Source organism: Quercus robur, chromosome 4 (genome assembly GCF_932294415.1).
Source record: "Quercus robur chromosome 4, dhQueRobu3.1, whole genome shotgun sequence".
NCBI classification, from domain to species: Eukaryota; Viridiplantae; Streptophyta; class Magnoliopsida; order Fagales; family Fagaceae; genus Quercus; species Quercus robur.
The window spans coordinates 40235941-40253857 of record NC_065537.1 but is presented as its reverse complement, the minus strand read 5'-3'; the positions used below and the strand labels follow the sequence as shown (position 1 = coordinate 40253857).

At 34.9% G+C, this 17917-nt stretch overlaps 1 protein-coding gene across 1 annotated transcript; it reads right to left on the bottom strand.

The window, feature by feature from the left end:
* Positions 1–1519: 1519 nt before the first annotated feature.
* On the bottom strand, positions 1520–15526 carry LOC126721698 (uncharacterized). Its single transcript, XM_050424756.1, has 9 exons — positions 15450–15526; positions 9122–9323; positions 8862–8918; positions 8646–8721; positions 7592–7671; positions 7403–7452; positions 7223–7307; positions 6970–7068; positions 1520–1961 (listed from the first exon to the last, which is right to left on the bottom strand). The coding sequence occupies exons 1-9, from the start codon at positions 15470–15472 to the stop codon at positions 1737–1739; spliced, it is 897 nt and encodes a 298-aa protein (XP_050280713.1). The 5' UTR covers positions 15473–15526; the 3' UTR covers positions 1520–1736.
* Positions 15527–17917: the final 2391 nt, after the last annotated feature.

The following is a 17917-nucleotide window of genomic DNA, read 5'->3' as shown; positions in this document are numbered from 1 at the left end:
CTTCTTCTTCTTTTTAAAATAGGGAGAATAAGGTTATATTTGGTAATAGTTTTTATTTTCTATTTTCAAAAACTTGTTTTTGGGAATATAAAGAAAAAAAACAATTTTCTGTATTTTTGAAATCAAAAACATATTTGGTTAGTTGAAATTAAAAAACTAGTTTTTTGAAGAAAAAAAAAATAGAAAATATGTTGTTACTAGAATTGAACTTTAATGCTAACTCATTAAATGGGACAAATTCATTAAATTAAATGCATATTTTCATTTACTTTTGAAAATTAGAAACTGAAAACAGTCTTTTGCATGTTTTTAGTTTCCTTCACAAATTTAGTTTTGAAAACAGTTTTTGTTTTCTGTTAATTTTGGGTTGTCAAACAAGTTTTTTAGTTTCAAAAATAGAAAAAAAAAATTTTGAAAATAGAAAATAAGGGGAAAAAACAGTTATCAAACATACCCTAAAAAAATAAATAAATAAAAAAAGAGGTAGAAAATAAGTGAATAATGTAACCGTTGATATGGCTCAACAAGACTGTAACAACAATAAATACTACGCTTCAGCTTTTAAATATATATAAATTTACTATCTTACCGTTAGTCATTTATTGGTAATTTGGTTCTGTAGAAATGCATACTATTATGTTGTTTGTCGAGAATTTCGAGATACATTTTCCTTTTTTTTTCTTTTTTCTTTTTTTTGCTCTTTTTGAAATTTGCTCTCTTATATCATCACACACCCTTGGTGCGATGGTCACTCCATAAGTATAAATGCTTGTAGAGTGTGGGGGATAAGGGTTGGGATTCAAGTCTCTGGGAGAAAATTTCACACATATACACTAAGATTAAGCGAAAGTAGAATTTCTATCTTATATCAAAAAAAGAAATTTGCTCCCTTATCAAATTTTACTCTATCATAGCATTCATAAATGCCCATTATAGATATGCATTACAATTTTAAAGCTGTTTTTATACATATTACCAAATGGTGCAAATGCACATATGATACATGATCATGGTGTATGCATGGAAAGAAGAACGGGTGAGAATATCTGGAGTACAAAAACACAGCAGGTGTAGGAGTTATAATTAGACACTCCAACGAGGAGCTAATTGCAGCAATAAGAAAGAAGAGATGGTCAGTGGAGTGGTAGAGAATGCAGCAATTCGAGCTATATATTTTGCACAGAATATAGGAGTACACAAAGTGATCAATGAAGTAAGTTCATTACAGATGAAGAAGACTGTTATAGAAACAGAACTGGACCTGTCGAGTGTGGGACAATTGATGGTTGAAGCAAGAAATGGATTAAAGGACTTAAGAATGTTTGTTGGACTGTCTGGTGGGTAGGCAGGAAAACAGGGTTGCTAACAGATCAGCATGGCATGTTGTTTGCATTATAGATGCTGTTGCTTGACTGGAGGATGCTCCAGTTTTTTTACCAAGTTATTTACTACTACCTATGTTTTCTTTTTTTTCTTTTTCTTTTTTTGATAGGTGTACTACCTATGTAAGACAATTCAATTAATACAAATGCCTTTTTTTCATTCCCAAAATAAAAGTCCCTACAAGATACCTCACAATAAATTAACCTAGCCACCTTCTTCTTTTGGTGGGGGAAGAAGTGAGTGACCCAATGGGGCGGGGTTTCAAATTTAAATTGATAGCCTTTATTTCAAAAGGCTGCATCTTGACAAGTGAACTGCTCCTTAGGATTAATAACAAAGAGCCTATAGATTATTTACGCCATCTTCTGGTACATCCTACGGAAAATTCTTGCGCCTTCTAATTCTGCATGAATTTCTCTCTCAGTCCTTATTCCCATTGGATTGCTCAACAACCATCCCTCATTGTCACACAAGACACTCTGGCTGAGGGCATCAATGTGATGAAGTACATCCACATCAGCATCAAACTGATTTCTCATATCAAGCGCCACTTCAAGCACATCAGACTGTATGAACACCTGATCAATACATCAAAATGAAATTTAAGACATGCCTAAATCTTGCATGTATGAAGGAAGTTTTGGTAAAATAGTATGTTCAACACAGAAAACTGGGTAGAAAATGAAGATTTATCCCTACATACTTGAAGCAAATTATAGCACCATTTGTTTAGAAAGAGAATTATTTTACTCATTTGCTCCTTTTAATTTTTTTTTTTCTTTCTGATGCACCTGTCTAGAAACAGAGCATACATCATTCTATTAGGTATGAAAAACAACCCACAAAAGCATGTTAAAACATTGCATCTTACCCCAATTATCTAACTGAAAGCAGCTATATTAGCTCACAACACAACAGAATCTAAAAGGAATATTGAAGTCCAGGGTCAGAGTGATGGGGAACTTAAGCAGCAGCCCCTTTTGAATACTAGTAAGAGGAAAGGGAAGTCGATTTGAGTGCTCAAGATTTTTTTAAGAGGGATTCAACCTATGACGTCCACAATAGCTCTTTATCATCAAACTAAGACACCAATCAGTTTTTGGTGTAAGCAAAGATTGAACCCCAGATCTCTTATACAGCCATCAGAAACTTTACCAGTTGAGCTAACTGGAACCCACAACCATCAAGAGTTAATTTGAGATGTTTTGCATAATGAAAATACCTCTTGGGACCTTTCTTAGCTAGTCTGAGTTGTTTTGAATCTTTTTTTACTGCTTTTTTAGAAAAATACTGATCTAGTTTCAAATAAAGTTTCCCTAAGCTTGCGCTTTTCCTTTTGCAGACCCATTTACAACCAATAGGCTTAATACCTTCTGGTTTGTCTACTAAGGTCCAGACTTGGTTGGTATACATTAAGCCCATCTCTGATTCCATGGCCTTTTTCCAATTCTCAACGTCCTTATCATTCATTGCTTCTTAATAAGTAAAAGGATCATTATCATGCTCCTCTGACTCCATTAGATAAATCTCATTTAACAAAGTAAGTCTAACTGGAGGCCTGATAGTCCTTTTACTACACCGAATCTCTTGCATTTTGCTTGGTTCCATAGGCACTATTACTTGCTCTTCATTATTCTCATTCAACTCAGCCGTTGGTTCATCAATTTGTTCATCAAGAGAAACTTTGGCTCTTCTTTCATTTAAGCTATAATCTTCCTAAAAAAAATAGCATTTCTGCTCACAAAAACCTTTTGCTTGCTAGGATTGTAAAAATTGAAACAAGTAGACACCTTGGGATAGCCAACAAATAAGCATCTACCATTCCTTAGTCCTAGCTTATCCACATTAGACTTTCTAACATGTGCTGGACAACCCCATATCTTTAAATGATTTAGACTTGGTTTCTTACCAGTCCATAACTCATATGGGGTGTTAGGAACTGATTTGGTGGGGACCCTATTTAATAAATAAACAACAGTCTCCAAAGCATAACCCCAAAATGAGATTGGGAACTCTGACATGCTCATCATGGAACAAACCATATCTAATAAGGTTCTATTTCTTCTTTCAGCTACACCATTATGTTGAGGTGTGGCAGGGAGAGTCAGTTGAGAAATAATGCAATTTTCTTTTAGATATTCCCCTCCTCTTTCAGAGCGAAGAATTTTTATGCATTTTCCAACTTGTTTCTCAACCTCATTATGGAATTCTTTGAACTTTTCAAAGGATTCAGATTTATATTTCATTATGTACAAATAAACATACCTAAAATAATCATCAATAAAAGTAATGAAGTAAGAGAAACCACCTCTTGCCATGTGATTCATAGGACCTCATACATCAGTGTGTATTAATCCTAATATATCAGTGGCTCTAGCTCCCTTTCCTGTAAAGGGGCTTTTGGTCATTTTCCCTTGAATGGTAATTTGCCAGATTTTTTAGAATGGGTTGTACTAAGGCCCATGAGTCTTATTTGTGGAGGTGAATCAATTTCTATTTGGTTTAGATGCTCTAGTTACTTTTCTTTGTTATCAAGACTCCCTACTCTTTTCTAGGAAAAGGTTATTATAAGTCCTACTCTTTCATTCTTTCAATAGGTGGAATCCTACTCTTTCTAGGAAAGGATTTGAGGTTTTTAAATGTAGTCAATAATGGAGATAGAGAGAATTCAATTTAACAAAATTCTAACAGTTTATTTGGTCTTTGAGGGTATGATTGCCTCTACTTCCTATGTGATTGACTAGGGTTTATCTTTCTTTATTTCTTGCTCTATTCACTGTTTTGACATCAAACCATCAAACTCATTCAAAATCTTCTTTTTTATATAAGTAATTAGAATATTTTATTAGAGGGAAGGAACACTCAAATGTGAGTGCCCTTAGAAGAATTACTAACACACATTCATACCCCCCCAAAAAAAATAAAAGTATATTCAAACAAAGATCTCAAAAAACTATTCTTAATATCTAGCACAGAGTGCTCTTCATTCTCATAAAGTCCAACAATTCCTCTCTCCAAACTGCCCACATAATGCAATGTGGAGTAGCTTGCCACACAACCCTTAAACATCAAAACCTTAAAACCCTTCAAAATCTCATCAAGTACCCTAATTTAATGCTGAGTTTCTAAAGATCCTTCATCAAAATTGGTATCAAAGATCATTAAAGCTTCTGCCCCCCATCAGAAAGTTACTCCACAAAAGCATGTTAAAATTTGCATTGAAGCCAATCACAATGACTAAAAGAAGAGATTCTTAAGCTCTCAATACAAAAGAATCTAAAATTGAGCATTTCACTTGACATAATCAAGAATTTGACATGCCTTTCATGATTAACTAAACAGTTGCTTATAAAATTACAAGAATTACTTAATCACTTAATGCATGATTACATATGCTGAATTGTTGATGTACACCAAGAATTATTCCCTTTGCTCCAACAATCATTATGAATATCGCCACAATGACTATGCCCAAAAAGAAAAAACTTAAAAAAGGGTGTTAGCTATAATGAAAAATGGCTCTATCATAACAACATAATAGTATAAAAATGAAATTAATGACTTCATGGAATCCTAATACGGTTTCCATGGTCAGTTGTGGGGAAAGATTTAAATTTTCCAATGGAACCAATTTGGTTGATGGATGCAACCTTCAGATGTCTTATGGAAAACTGGAACCATTTGATTTACAACTATATTAGTAAGTTTTTAAGTTCCAAATTTACCAATTAAGAAAAGAAAGGAGGAAGGAAAAAAAACAAAGGATGATAAGGGTGGAGCTACTTGATTATGAATGCACTAGAGTTGGACAGCATGCAATGATTTACTGGGTCCATGGTTTACACGATCAAATCAAGAAACTCTCAATTCAAACCTAATCCGACCAATATGAAGCATCAAACAGACCAACTAATGGGCACAAAAGTGGAATCTCAAGCACAAGAATCATCAAAGATGAGCAACCCTAATGCCAGATACCCTCACCATCTCACAGGTCCACTTGAGATTCTCTAAGCTGAATTTCATATATCCTACAGACAACTTGAAAGAAATCTACCTTTTTCATATTTCCAGCCTGAGAAAGATTTCCTTCCATTGCCATATAGGCCCCTAAATAAAATGGAGCACAAAATTCATACCACATTGAATACAATAGTTGCTGATGCTTTCACTCCTTCCAAAATTTGCATGGCATTCAGCTTATTTACAAACCCATCACTAAAATCACCCATCTTGTTTTAACAAACCACATCAGTGACACTAAGTCCTTTTGCATCTCATGAACCATCTAAAGCGCTTTTCTTTTGCTTGGTAGAGGGGAGACCCACCCAGATGGAACTAAATTAACACCACCAAATTTGCTTAGGCTCTTACAACTTCATTTGAAGCGTAATAAACTACTACGGATTATGTAGGCTTTCATAGATGCCTCCAAACAACCCCACATAAATTCATTGATAGACACACCATTTCCATTTTCTTTTTCTTTTTTTAACACACCAAACAATGAATCACACCAGGGAAGGAAAATTCAAATTCACTATTGCATTGTACTGCTAAATATCTTTCCCAAAAGGGAAACCCAACTTAATCCAAGCAGGAGCTGGGGACAAAACTGAAATTTTACCAGTGACATGTTTGCATAAAAAGGGAAGACAGGTTTGATAATAATTTCAACAGGTTTGGACTTTCGAAGACTAAAAAGATCAGGGCAAAACAGTGATTCAAGCATTTGGGTGATCCAGTCAGAGAGTCTATAGTTTAAGCAGAAACACCAATTACTGGGTCACTTTTTTTCTTGTTTGTCCCCCCCTTCTCTCTAGAGGAAAGATAGAACCAGCAAAAACACTACAAGGCAAGAGAAAGTTTCAATCTTGGAAGGTCGAAATGCCCTTCCCAATTGTTTGGCTCAGTTGAGGTCTTTTTAGTTGATAAATTCTAAAATATGAAAATTTTCAAAATCAAATTATTTTTGTTTTATTTAGATTATGTTGGTATTGAGGAGGTTCAGATGGGTGTCTGTGCCTGTGTATTGAATTATATGTTCCATTTCTGTGTATTGAATTATATGTATGCATATGTGTGTATGTACATGAAAATGACTATGTAGTATGTACAACATCATATTTCTGTTTCATCAAGAAATTTAACATAGTATATATTATTTTGAGGATTTTCTTTTTCTTTTTCTAGTTTACTATCGATACAAGGTTGGTACATGAAAAAAAATAGCCTAGCCTTATGCCAAAGCTAAATCAAATGCATCTAGCACTATGTTCTTCAAGTAGCAAAAACTCTTCTCTTTCTTCTTCTTTTTTTTAAGTTCTGAATTAGTCACCTAACTGATCTACTGAGATGGTCCTGCTAAAGTTCCTAATCCTTAAGTTTCAGGATCAGATAGTGAAAGAGTCCCAGTAAACTTTTTAAGAGAGAGAGAGAGAGAGAGAGGGAATGATAGCTTAATATTGGGACAAGGGCTGTATATGAAATAACTTTGAATAAAGAATAGTTTGGGGACTTAGACAACAGAAAAATGAGTACTGCAAATGAATTCTGAATCTATTGTGATATAAACTAAATAGATACCTGTCCCCCACGCATTAAATTCTTTATGATAGAATCTACCAAATGCTTCTGCACAACCCTTCTTTTATGATGCCTTTTCTTGAAATGAGGGTCTGGGCACTGCATATAAATAGGAGCCAAGAATGATTTTAGTTCAAGTCAATGATCATTATATCTCACCATTTGCTAGAATAATAACTTGGAGTAAATCCCTCTAGAATTAAACATGCAAAATAATTCTTCCTGAATGTTCCAGAATAAGAGGTTCACTCACTAGGATTGAGACTAGCATCAAGGGTCCAGGATATGTTGATACTAATTGATTGAAAGAAATTGTGGCATTAGCAAACAAGAAATATCTGCAATTCAGGTCAAGCAATCCATTATTTAATCACCCATGATAAACAGTTGGTTTCTTGTTTTCACTGTGCAAAACAAAGTCTCAGGGCCATACATGTTGCTAAGAGCTAGCTCTTTTACCCAGAAGTTAGCACGCTTTACCAGCTGCACGTGGATAGAAAATGTTACAACATAAATTTAAAGCCCTCATACTCTTTGAAGATGAAAGAGTAATTATAAATTTGAATCAATCACAAAAACTCTAAAGCATATAAAGAGTAATCTAAGGAGTTGGTTCCCATACTTTCTGCCGTATTTCCAGCCCCAAATAATTTTTCTCTTCAGGATTTCTTTTCGCAAGCCATAAGAGAAATCTGCCACTACCTGGGGATATTTGTATCATTAGATCAGTACAACTGATGAGTTCTTAATTCTCCTCTCCAATGACTGAAAATAATGTAAAGCATTTAAAAAGGGTAACAGAACATTAAGTCACTAATACCATATGCATTTATCAAAAAAAAAAAAACATACAACTACCATATGTATCAAATTGCTACAATATCTTACATAGCTTAACCATGCGAGACAAATCTCTCTCTCTCTCTCTCTCCAGTCCAGAGGCATATGAAAGTCAGAAGGTACAATTGAATTATCCTTCTATAGGGAATTCAATCCACGCCCGAACAGAAGTAATAGAAACATAACGATTAAAGAGTTATTAGTTCTTGACTTTTTTGAAAGCTAGGAAGGATAAGTTCATAGTGTTTCATCTTTAGGTTTGTGTAATCTATATTCTATGACAATGACTTAAAAAGAGCACCCCCGTAACCATATGTATTTTCTCTGTTTTATCTGTTTTCTATTCATAAATTTCGAAAAAATTACAGCACTTACGTGCGTTTTTATCTTTTAGCATTTTGTCCCGTCATTGCAAAAGTAATGAAAAATGGTATGCCTTAGGACTGGCAATGACATCTATAGTAGATGCAGAAAATATGAGAAACAGAGTGGATGCCAAAGAAAATAACTTCTGATTGAACTTTTTATTTTTGAACTGTGTTCTAAAAAGGTTAAGACTGGTATCTTTTAATTGACCTTGTATTTTGAAATTTGCACTCAAAGGCTAACAATTGCACTCGTTTAAAACAAAAAACTGATTTTTGACATAAGGTTCTTAGAGATGCACTTGTGCAAGAGCAAGGCACAAGTAACATATGGCCACCTTAAATGAAATTCCATGGATAATCCATTGTAGTGTGATCAAAGCAATATTGAAGCTCGTTAAATGAACTAGGTGCACATTATTAAGAAACAATAGTATACACTTCTCTAGATGAAAAAGATAAGGCATTTACCACTTCCAACATCCACCATGAGAGGCAATGTTGGGTCCTTGAAAACTTCATCCCACTCTGGTGCATCCGCTGGCATCTACCCAGAAACAGAAGATTATTTATCTATTTCTCACTAATTAAAATTTTCTTCAACTAAAAAAAAAAAAAAAGACCCATTTTAGTAGTGAATAACTGTAATATTTGTGAAAGGAAAAGCAGGCCCAATGAACTACATACAGAGAAAGAGGCACTCAGAGGGTTCACATGTTGCCGGATTCTGACATGACCCAACTCCTGCAATCCAATAAATAACCCCACAATTCACTCAAAAATTTAAATTAAAAATAAAAAATCACCCACAAGCCCCAGACAATATAACAAGCTTTTATGGCTAATGAGAAGAAGGGGTCTCATTTCCCATCATATTATCAATATTGGTTCCAAAAATAACGATAATTTTTTAACAACAAGAAGAAGAAGAAGAAGAAGAAAGAAACCTCCGAGACTTTGTGTGTGAGATTAAGGTCAGCATATTCTAAGGCCACCAGGTCTGGGCTTCTGAGAGCAGTAGCACAAGCAGCACCCACTAAGTTACTACTGCAATAGTGTCGACCAAACAAAGATGATGTTCTTAGTAGGACTGAGCAAAGCCCTTCCTTTCTCAAATTCTTGTTCCAGCTATTAAAGTAGCGTAATACGGAGGTATTGTGCAAATCAGATTCGTTCAACCATTCAAATTAGTTAGTTAGGCACGTTTTCAAACAATTTAGAAAACTAACATCTCGAGTTTTTGAAACTCGAGATTCAACTTAAAAACCGAGTCTCATAAACTCGCTTTCCATTAGTTCTGCACTGCTGAGGTGGCAAAAATTGCCACGCGGATCTCGAGTCTTAAAGACTCGAGTTTTGCTTGGCACAAACCGAGTCTATAAGACTCGAGATTTAATTATAAGAATAATAATAATTTCAAGGGATCTCGAGTCTTATAGACTCGAGTTTCTCGTGGCGCAAACCGAGTCTATAAGACTCGAGATTTACTTATGTAAACAGTGTAGTTAACTTTGAACAGAACTCGAGTCTATAAGACTCGAGTTCTGGTGGAACTATTTTACAACTCTATTCCGTCCACAGTCAAAAACAGATAACAGTAGTTTTGAAAGGTATTTCCTGGGAATAGATTATTCAGTCCACACTCAGTATCTTCAAACTCTCACCCAAAAACAAAGCATCCTCAACTCTCACCCATACACTTAGCCTCACTAACTCTCACACCTCTCACTCTCACTCACCACATTGCCTCTCTCACTGCTCTTCCCTCTCAAGAATTTCATATTTCAGGTATGGGTTTTTTGATTTGATTGTTATTGTAGTTGGGTATTAGTTGTGTATGGGTTTTGCCACTAAGAGAACTTCCCAATGACTTTATGGGTTTTCCAATGACTCCATGTTTTTTCCTAATATAAGATGTTCTTCTTGTAGTATCTTTTTGTTGTTGATTTCAATTCCATGTTTTTATTGGCTTGCATGTCATTTGAGCTATATATTATTTGTTATATTTTCTTTGATTTATTACTAATTCACCCAACAATAACGTTTAGTACAATTCATACCACCAAATGAGCACTTGTTGTCACCACATCCACCATTACAACCATTACCACTAGAAGCTATTACAACCTCCAATGCTAGAAACTAAAGCAAAAGACTATGGTTGTCTCAATAGAACCTTGGCCTAAGCATGAGCACAATAATGAGAATTAACATTGGCAGCTGAAGTGAGGGTTTCACTAGAAAGAATCTGCTCTTTAAAACCATGTAGATCAGAATCTAAGGCAGACAGTAATGTAGTAATCATATATTCCTCTCAATATCGCTTATGTTGCTTCAAATCATAGCGTGGGTCCAAACTAAATAATTTAAACCATTTAATTTATTTAAGGTAATTGATGTAGGCATTTATTTAAGGTATTTAAGGTAATTGATGTAGTTAGCACTTTAGCCACAATCTTATAGACGCCACCAATAAGGCTGATCGGCCTATAATCTTTAGCATCTGAAGCCCCGATATTTTTTGGAATAAAAGAAACTTCAACAATCAGGCATCCCTCTTCCTCCATTCATTTAGCACCAATAAATGTTTCTTCCATACTGTCACATCTCCAAAAGTCTCCTTACTCCTATTTCTCATATTGTCTTCCAAGGAGTTGAGTTTCGAAGCCAATATATAACTAAGAGACCCATGGTAGTGATAACTCCCCCACCAATTTCTCACTTTATCCACAAAGCCCTCAGTTCTTAACCGCATATTTTCAAATGTAAATAAGCCCTTGCCCTTGTTGATATCATTACCATCAAGTAACATGGGAAAACAGTTTGAATATGATCTTTGAAGAAATCTCTGATGTTTACGCAATCATACCAAAAAACATGCAAATCGATGATGTTTACGCAATCAAAGAAATTAGAATTGGTAAGTTAGAAAAAAACATAATGAATTTTTTGGAGTTGGAATAATTTTGTAAACTTTTACAATTAAAAGAAATTGAATTCTGCTTTGTGTTGGTTATGAACTTTTAGCATGCTTATTTATCAATTGGTTGAACATATATGGACTGTGTGAGTATCATGTTTCCTGCCACTTATCAATTGGTTGAACAATGGTTCAGAATGATTCTTCCCCTTATTGAATTGTAATAACTAGATTGAAGTCCATAAATGGATATTTAGACGTCTAAAATAGTTGAATTTTGCATATCTATGGTGTTGCCACCACACAAATAAGAATCTGGTTTTTGTAGTACATTTTAGCTTTAGTTGTACGTGGCTTACTGGCTTTTGCCATTGACTGAAAGGAACTTGGTTACTTGATTCCCCCTTGATCTTATGTTCACTAAAGTAGTCAAAACAACAATGAAGGCCCTATCTAAGCCCTATTGCTGTAAAGAGACAGCTTGAGAGTTGGCCGGACTTTCTATGTAATTAGTAAATGACTTTCTTAATTCTACAGGACTCTTCCTCATAGGCGTATGATTGTACTTCTCCCATGTAATGCTTCCTCTTATTAATTAAGGATATCTACTCAGAGTTCCCAGTCTGTGTACTTTTTAAATAATAAATATTGTCATTCAGATTAAATTTGAGTTCAGAATCACTAAATAGAGTGGCTGGGTATATTATTTTGATAAATGAAGGCTCTTTACTGAACTGCATGGTCTACATTCCACTTTCTAAAATTTAATGCACACTTCTTTACTGGTTCTGCTTAACCCTACAACACTGAGAGAAGGCACCTTTGATGAAAATTTGAGTAAAGCTGCTTCGTTATATAAATTATACATCCTGTAAAGGGACTTTGTTTAGGTGTCTGTAGCATCTTATGTCAAACTGAAGCAGTCTTGATACAGAAAATTTCAAGGGGATGGGAGAAATTTTTTGTCGGTGTAATTAGTTCTGGGGGGCTCAGGTACACAAACATTGAAATGGTGCCCCCTTGTATGTCTGTCCTTGAGAGGCTTAACTTCATTTTATTATCTCTAATGTGTTATTTAAAGGAGGAGATTGCACTTATTTAGCTTGCTATGAGATTGGTAAGATTGAAGAGCATGAGAGTTTCAAGTCTTAAGTTTTAGTTATCATTGAATGATATATCAACTTATCATATTGCATAATCTTTGTCATGCAAAATAAATGACCATTGGGCATGGGGCATGGGGGATGAAAACTGCAGTGGTTTTGGCTGATATTTTATTGAATATTTGGGGTGATTTGGTGATATTATTAATTGCCCATATGCAACTTAAAAATCAAGAGGAATCTAATTTGTTATTATTATAATGTTTTCATGAGAAAATCTAATGCCTGTTTTATTTAATCTATTGGTGACAGAGTACTAATTTTATGATTTTTTTTGGGCAGAACATTTGTTAGTGAAGTAGTTACAGGATACCTTCCCAGTCTTATTCTTCAGTTGTTTCTGAAAATAGTGCCTCCTATAATGGAGTTGCTTTCATCTATTCAAGGATATGTTTCTCATAGTGATATAGAAAAGAGTGCATGTAACAAAGTCCTTTGGTTTACAATATGGAACATTTTCTTTGCAACAGTATTTTCTGGATCAGTTTTATATCAGCTTTCCCTCATCCTTGATCCCAAGAATATTCCTGCAAGGCTAGCTGTTGCGGTCCCAGCACAGGTGAGACTAATTTTCCACCTTTGAAAATTCTACCTTAGTGTTTTATATATATATATATAAAATAAAGGCTAGCACAAATAATTCCAGAAAGTGAAACTTACAGAAGAATGATATTTTCTATTTATGGATTTTTTGTTTGACAGATAGTTCTTAATATATTTCCACCCATCTGGCTATGCCTTTTTGGCTAATATATGAAGGGATAATGATAAAACTGGCTGCATGCTTTAGGCAATAATCTGTTGTGTTTTTTTCTTGGATTTTATTGCTTTTTTAAATTTTCAAATGTGATCATTTTATAGGATGTAGAAATTACATGCTATTTGCTGAATTCGTTTCTGTTCTAGACAAATTTCTTAATTTGTCAAGAAAAGAAAAGAGAGATACTTATCAAAGAAAGAGAAAAAGAAAGGATAGTGGTAACATTTTACAACTCTGGTTACTTTACGGGTAATCCGACTACCCTACCTTTTGAATCTTGCCAAGTTTTTGTCCCCTATGCCCATTTTGATAGATACTTATAGTGTGTGTGTGTGTCCAATATAGTTTTAATTCTGAAAAGAATGAAGTAGTGAGTTATAGCATTGTATTTAAAATATGTGGAGTAGGGGGCGGAATAAAGAGTTTCAGATGAAGGGTTGGAGCATAATGGACTTTAAATATTTATATAGATCAAGAAAATGTTTTCAGTGATTATGTAGGCCAGTGAAAATGTATTTCAGTTATTTCTTTTCTTTGCAGATACAATGATGTTAGAAAAATCTTGACAATCATCTCCTAGTTCAGGTGGTTAAAACTTCCTACTTATTTTAGCATTTTCCTATTGCAGGAGCATGCTGCTATGGCTCTGCAGTATTTCCTTGGAAATCAAGCTGAAACAGCTCTACATTCTCTTCTGGTACCATCTCTTTGAGTTTATTGGGCTAATTATATTGTCTACTATTATTTTTTTGTACAATCTTATCATACATATTTAAGATTTATAACTTTCTGCTTTTGTTTTTGTAGCATTGGATCTGTAGTTATCAAACTTTATTTTCAAAAGTCTGCAGGTGTGACTCTGTTTCCCACTTTTTAAGATTTCTTTGATGGTGTTTGACTTCTAAATTTTATGTTGTTGGTGGTGCAGTAAGTGTGGACAGCTAACTTCTAACTTCTAACTTCTAACTTCTAATTTCAGCTTAGTGTTACCTCTGCACAATCACCCGAATGCATCAACTTCTTAATGTTTAGTTACACATGAGGTTCCTAACCTTTGGGTGGTTAAGAATTGAAAAAGACTTTTTTATAATCCTCGTCCTCTTCTTATTTTTTTCCCTCCCTTCCCCCAGATAAGTAAATATAAATTAAAATTAAAAATGTAATTGCAGAAAACAGATTTGTGGACCAATGTTATATAAGATCCATAGGTTCCGGTTCATCCTGAGATGCAAAACACAGAATCGCTCTTGGTCCAAACACTCCAAACACAGGTATAATCCTCTTCTTCAACTAATATTTTTTTATCTTTCGTTCCTTGGCTTGATTTGAGTATTTTTAACCCAATAAAAAAAAATTCTTAGATGTATTGTTTTGTTGACTCCATTTCCTTCCATTATTTTTCAGGTGTAAGTTCTCATTTTTTTCAAATGAATATTCTCACTTATTACTTCACAACTCATACACCGTTCATAGAACCATTTCATCAAACCCATAATTTGCTTTACAAACCCACAAACGAAAATACAATCAGAAAATTAAAACAAACCCAAAACAAATCAGTGAAAATACCATGAAACAAGATACACAAACAAATCAAACAAAACCCACAAACAAATCAAACAAAACCCACAAACAAATCAAATGAAACCCCAACAAACTAGATTAAATATCAATGTAATCCAGATATTAACACTTTTTAAACTAATGAAACCCAATCAAATGCTCAATCAGTTTTGCTAACATTAATTTCCCAAACAACCAAACAGAATAATATACATGCATTCACTGAAATGACATGAACAACCAAAACCCAGAAAGATCCGAAATTGAAAAACGAAATAGGAAACATCATGAAACTCCAAAACCTAAGATTGGAGTTCGAGAAAGAGAGAGTACCTTAGGCGCACGGTGGTTCAATGGGAGCAGTACTGACTTTGAGTGCCTCACTGTCAATGGGAGCAGAACTCAGTTTCGGTGGCTGAGTCTCAATGGGAGAACCACCTTCGGCACGGCGAGTTTGACAGAGTTTGAGAGAGTTTGAGAGAGTGAGTTGATTTTGAAATTTCCACAGTGAGGGGAAGAGTTTGAGAGAGTTTGAGAGAGTTTGAGAGAGCGGTGTCTGAGATTGAGAGATTTTGAACGGGTCTCTGTAGATTGTTTTAAGTGGGAAGGGAAAAAAGCGTTAAAGCGAAAGCGAGTTTATAAAACTCGATTTCCAAAATCGAGTTTTATAAACTCGCTATCCAAGTGGAAACTTTCGCCATGTCAGCAACTGAAAAACAACAAAAACGAGTCTTAAAAGCTCGATTTTTAAATTGGATCTCGAGTTTAAGAAACTCGAGATGCTATTATTACAAATTGTTTCGTAACAGGACAACTAACGAAATACTTAGAATTTTAGGGTTATTTAGCAACGAAAATCGCGTAATACGCACAAGGAAGGAGCAGCCGCCATTTCATCCTCTCCCCTATACTATCTACTGTCCTTTCTTGGAAAACAAAATGTTGGGCTACTCTTATTTTAGTTCCCCCCGTCACAAATCCTGGTAAAAAAAAAAAAAAATTTTTTTTTTTTAAAATGAGTTTCAAGTGTCAACAGTAGGCCTGTCCACGGGTCGGTTCGGGTCGGGTTTGTGCCCAACTCGAAACCGACCCGACCAGATCAGATGGTCGGAATTTCAACCCGCTGCTGACCACGTGGTTGATTGGATCGGGCGGATCAAACGTTCAACAAAGGGCGGTCGGTTTGGTCGGAGTTGGAAATCTGAAAATCGGCCAAATTCTGGCACTTTAACGGCGAAATTTCGGTGATATTTTCGCCGGATTTTCACTGGATTTTCGCTGGATTTTCTTCGGATTTGTCGAAATCTCATCAGGTTCGGCGAAATCTTGCTAGATCTAGTGAGATCTCGCCAAATCCGGTGAAGATTCCATGGATCTAGCTGGGATCTCGTCGGAAATGGCTAAGATCTCGCCGGATCTAAAAAACTTCTTCCGGAAATGCTTAGATCTCGGTTCGGTCGGGTTTCTTCGGGTTTTGGAGAGAAAACCCGCCAACCGACCCGCCGTTTTCGGGTTCTAGAGGCCGAGATCCGCCGCCGACCGTCACCAACGTCGGGTCGGACGATTGTCGGGCCGGATCAGACGGGTTTGGGCGGGTTGGTCGGATCACGGTTTTGTTGGACACCCCTAGTCAACAGGGACGGGAATGAGGTGGGTTTTCTATTCTTCGCTCTCGCACCCATTTTCGCTTCTGAGTGGTTTTTTTTTTTTTTTTTCGTCCCATTTCGGCAAGTACCCATAAGTTGGACAAAGTTTGGTACAAAATTAATTTTAAACTATAATTTTATTTAATATTTTTTTATTAGAGTTTAATTTTGTCAAATTCACTATTAGATTATATCTTCTTTTTCTTATATCCTCTATATTTGCAAAATTTCAAAAAAAATTAAAGATTAATAGCTATATCATCAATAAATTTTTTAAATTGCATGTTTTTGTAGTTTAAAATTATGCATAAAATATTAATGTAGTTGCACGATTTTCCTGGCCCAACTTATGTTGATTAGGCCTTGGCCCAAAGCGCAACCCACAATAAATATTTGTAGAGGATGGGTCAAAGAACTTAGCCTCAGTGAACTTGTTCGGCCTAATGCATGGACAATATTGTTTGCAAAAAGAAAATAAAAACACCAGAATGGATATTTCTCAAGTATGATTTTATTTCTCTTTGTTCCTGATACAGTTCTCGCCTTTCCTTCTTTGAGGGACTCCACTACATTATATATTTCTCTTCTTTTCATCTCAACCTTACACCTGTTAATCATCCAAGCATCCACTTGAGCACCTGTCCCATCAGACGCCCTCATCAGTCCCTTTGTGAGTTGCAGAGGCCAAGGCGGTACTGTTCAGGAGTCTTTTCCTCATTAATGCGGCCAAGAGGGTGGTTGGGGCGTAATTAATGTGGTGGTAGCCTTCCATGAGATATTTTGGATTTAATTCATTTTATATGTTGGGAAGATGAGCTGAAAGGGCTGGGGAAAGTTCCTCGTCTGGGCTTCGTGATGTCCGAGGAGGAGTTACTCCTCGGATAGGTTTCCTTGGCGCTATTGGGATTGAGTAACGCTTCATATGAGGCTTCTCTTCGGACAGGACGCTCCTCGGACGGGCCTGAGTTTGGAATAGCCCATCATTTTTGGGCCGGGCCCCACAATTAACTTATAGATCATATAGTAAATAATATCTGATTGACACTAAATTTGACATTAGTATTAAAAGCGTAAAGAATATGTAATTCAACGATTAGATTTTCAAAATATGTAGTAATGTCTATTTTATTGAATAAAGTTGTAACTTAAGGTTACAACTAATTTCGTAGCTAAATTTTGTTCTTTAAAGTTTATTTTGAATGCATTAAATTAAAACTCATAAAACATTTTTTTTTTTAAAACAAGATCTAACATTACAAACATTCTCAAAGCATAACAATACAATAATTCAAGTAAAAATAAATATAAAAACAATTCAAACATAATAATAAAACAATTAAAAAATATGAACAACGTAAATATTAAAACATAAAAATATAAATTCAATAATACAAAATAATAATATTAAATCATATATTTATAAGTTTTTTTTTTTTGAAGAAATCATATATTTATAAGTTAGAATACTAAAAACACATAGGTATATCTTATGAAAAAAACTATAAAATTATTTTTTTAAATTATTTAAATATAAACAGGCCGATGCGAGAGAAAATATTAATCCTCATCCCCACCCCATTTGTTATGCGAGGCGGGTAAAACCTGTCCATTAAGAGAGAAATTATAAGATCCTCATGATATACAAGTGATGTGATCCACCATTCCAATAAAAGACTCTCATTTGTTTAAAA